The 3,630-nt window shown below is 63.0% G+C and overlaps 1 protein-coding gene across 1 annotated transcript in view; it reads left to right on the top strand.

Moving 5' to 3' along the window:
* Window positions 1–3,630, top strand: part of LOC116852965 — a 5,387-nt gene that overhangs the window by 258 nt on the left and 1,499 nt on the right. Inside the window, exons 2-5 of the mRNA XM_032833747.1 lie at window positions 170–919; window positions 1,196–2,813; window positions 2,927–3,041; window positions 3,190–3,527. Of these exons, the coding sequence (XP_032689638.1) occupies window positions 170–919; window positions 1,196–2,813; window positions 2,927–3,041; window positions 3,190–3,527 (2,821 nt within the window). The remainder of the gene's footprint in view (window positions 1–169; window positions 920–1,195; window positions 2,814–2,926; window positions 3,042–3,189; window positions 3,528–3,630) is intronic.

Below are 3,630 nucleotides of genomic sequence, written 5' to 3'. Positions count from 1 at the left end.
CTGGGAGGCGTGCGTAATGCATTTCCCCTGCCTTAACAAAAAAAAAAAAAAAGACTTCGAATTTAACTGATCGCTTTCTCAACAAAATTAATATATCAGTAGGTATAGTATAGGGGTTCTAACTCAGGTCCTATGGGAGATGAGAGGCGGGCCCTGGCCCGGCAAGTAGCAAGGCTGCGCAACTGGCAAAAAACAAGGCTGCGCAACTGCCGAAGGGCAAGAAGAGGAGGCTTGATCCCTCCGCCTCGTCTTCTGACCACGAGGTGGAGGTCGTTGACGAGTCCTCGGACTCGGCCTCCTCCCCGGAGGATGAGGGGTGGGACTCGGCATTCAGGAGGAAGAAGAAGGATGGGAGGGGACACTCTCCAAAGGATCCTTCGCATGATGGGTGCTTCACGGCGGAGGCACTGAAGGCCAAGAAGGTCTTCGCCAAAAGGTTGAAGCAGGGCCGGGACGAGGAGCGTGCCCTGGACCCCTCGGCGGTGCTGAAATATACCAAGAAGGTGGCGGACATGCGTTACAAAAAGGCGGACCTCATACAGGAATACAGAGACATCTCTTCGGCCGGCTTAGGAGCAGTGGTGACGGAGCGCGTGGCCATGCTGCAGAAGATGGCCCAGGGCTGCTCCAATCTAAAAGGTACCACGGTGCAAGCGCTATGGAACACTTCGGCCCACATTTCGGCAGCCGCCGCGGTTTTGAACCAGAGAGCGCAGCAACCTGGTCATGCGGTGGCGGAGGCCGAATGGGAGGACATCAGGAAGGAGGTCCGCCAGCTAAAGGGGGACCTGACGCACCTCAGGGCCGAAAATGAGAGCTTCAGGTCCGAGAACGAGAACCTGAAAGCCCAAATTAAGAAATTGGAGGAGGAGCGATCCAGAGTGGCTGCGACGGCTCCTAGCCCTCAACCCACTCCGAGGTTGAGGAGGACGGCAACGCGGCCGGCAATCGTCGAGTCGGAATCGGAGGGGGAGAGTATGAGGGGGACGATCATTCCCCTCCCAGACCCCCCCCTAACCCCGCCTGCCGCCCGCAGCCTGGGGAAATTATTCCACCGGCTATTAGGCCCCCGCTTAAAGGGGTCTCTTACATTATTGAGAGAGAGAGAGAGAGTGGCGGAAATGGCCTCCGCTGCTCCTTCCAATGCCGGTCTGGAGGCGGCCGTGGAGAAGCTCATCCCAAGGCTATTTGCCAGTATGGGCATCCATCCGCCCGTACCTCCGCCTGAGGGATCCGAATCGGCGATGGACGTGGAGGCTGAGGAGCATCGCCGCCCCTCGTCATTCCCCCCCAACGGCCGTGACGGGGGAACAGCTGAACCCTCCCGGTCCCCGGGAGTGGTTCCCACTGAGGGGGGCCCCAAGGCCCCGAAAAAGAAGAACAAGAAGAAGAAGGGGAAGAAGGGGAAGGGGGGCGATGCGCCTCAGGTCCTCTCAACCCCGGCAGCTCCCCGAGTGAAGGGGAAGGAAAGTGCCCAGGGAGGCCCCGAGGGTAAACTGAGGGGGCTCGTAGGCCAGAAGGAGGGCCAGAAGGGGGGAGTCGCTGCCGCCTCACAAGAGGCCGGGAAAAAAGTGCAGCCTGCTAGAGGGGTCGCGACCCGCTCCTCTTCCCAGCCGTCCACGTCGGACGGCTGGAATAAGGTGGTGGGCAGGAGAGCCAAGCAGACCCAACCAATCTCAGGGGGGGGTAAACCTTCCCCTATTGCCAGGAAAAATCAACCCGCCAAGGGGAAGAATGAGGTGGGCAACTGTCCACGCCCCGACTCCAGGAAAGGGACCGGGAGTGGGAAACCCCCGCCAGATCCATCTGGGGTAATGGGAGGGAAGGGTGGGAAGGGTGTTCCGCGCCTAAAGGCGCCAACGTCCGCGGCGGTGTGCATCACCTGTCCAGCTGGCAAGTACAGCGAGGTGATGCGCATCGCCAGGAGCAAGGTCCCCCTCTCTGAGCTGGGGATAAAGAACCTCAGGTGCAAGAGGGCCATCACCGGGGCCCTCCTGCTTGAGGTCCCTGGCCCGGAGGGGGACAAATTAGCCGACACCCTGGCCATCAAACTCAGGGTAGCGCTGGCGGGAGAGGAGGGGGTCAGGGTGGACCGCCCTTCAAAAAAGGCGGAGGTCCGCCTCCACAATTTGGAGGACTCTGTCACGGTCGCGGACATAGCGGCGGCCGTGGCAGATGCCTCGGGAGGGGATCCCTCCGACATCAGGGTGGGGGGAATAAAGAGAGCCCCGAACGGTTTGGGAACCGCCTGGGTGCGGTGTCCCGTCGCCGTGGCCAGAAAGGTCGCGGAGGCGGGCCGCATCCTGGTCGGTTGGGGGATGGCCCGGGTAGAGGTGTTGGCGGCGAGGCCCCTGCAGTGCTTCCGCTGCTTGGAAGAGGGGCATGTCCGCCAGCACTGCCGCAGCGACGTCGATAGGTCCGGCGTCTGTTACCGCTGCGGCGGCCCGGGTCATCGGGCCGCCGAGTGCACCGGGCGTGTTGTGTGTCCGGTGTGCTCCACGGCCGGCAGAGAGGCGACCCATCGTTTGGGTGGGGAGGCGTGTATCGCCTCCCAAAAGAAGAAGGGGAAGAGGAAGAAAGGAGCGGGGAAAGCCCGAACCTCGCCTCCCTCCCACTCCCCACAGGAAGGAGGCCTGCAGCAACCGGCATCCCAGGAGCCGGTTGCGGGGCCCTCTGGGTTGGGCCAAGTAGTCCCTCCCCCGAAGGAGAGGAGGGACAATAAGAGATCCAGGAGAGAGGAGGCTGGCCCATCTGCACCTGAGGACCCAATGGTCCTCACCGAGGTGCAGATGGAGGAGACTCGCCCGCGGACGGTGGGCGGAGAGACATCGGGGGGGGGCGGAAATAGCCCCCGTGCTCATGGAGGTGGCTGGCCTGGGGGAGGTGAACACGGCGCCCAATAAAAATGGCGTCTAAACTCCTCCAGGCCAACGTAGGCCACACGACGATCGCCCAGGACCTGTTCCTCCACTCGCTCACTGAGCGGGGGGCAGGCCTGGGCGTGGCGTCCGAGCCCGACCGGATCCCGGCCGACGACACTCGTTGGTTCGGGGTTCCGGGGGGCTCGGTCGCAGCCTATTGGAGGAGCTGCCAGGAATCTCCCCGGCCGACGCTCGTAGAGGCCGAGGAGTTCGTGGTAGCGGTGAAATGGGGGGCCCTAGTAGTGGTCGCCCTTTACGCTCCCCCAAGGCGGCCCCACGGGGGCCGACTACGAGGAGCATCTTGACAGGGTGGCGGGGGTCATTAGACGGTGTGCCCCCCACCCTGTGGTGGTGGCCGGAGACTTCAACGCCAAATCTGGTGCGAGGGGTTCCCCGGTCACCAATCATCGTGGTCGGCTCACCGAGGCCTGGGCGGCGTCGACCGGCCTTCACCTTTTCAATGAAGGCTCGGTGAGCACTTGCGTGCGCCCGCAGGGCGAATCTATCATTGACCTCACATGGGTCAATAGCCCTGCGGTGCGCGCGGTGGGGGGTTGGAGGGTGGCGGAGGGAATCGACACTGGTTCCGACCATCTCTACATAGAGGTGATCCTCTCCGCCATCTCCCCCGAGGTGCTCCGGCGCCGCCGGGAAAGAGAGCGCGGGCGGCCCGGCAGATGGGCCTTCCGTAAGATGGACGAGGACGCCC

This window comes from Odontomachus brunneus, unplaced genomic scaffold (assembly GCF_010583005.1).
Source record: "Odontomachus brunneus isolate Ranch 3 - 2012 unplaced genomic scaffold, Obru_v1 Obru_scaffold_263, whole genome shotgun sequence".
NCBI lineage: Eukaryota > Metazoa > Arthropoda > Insecta > Hymenoptera > Formicidae > Odontomachus > Odontomachus brunneus.
Note: the sequence above shows the minus strand (reverse complement) of the source record. Positions and strands in the feature narration are given on the sequence as shown.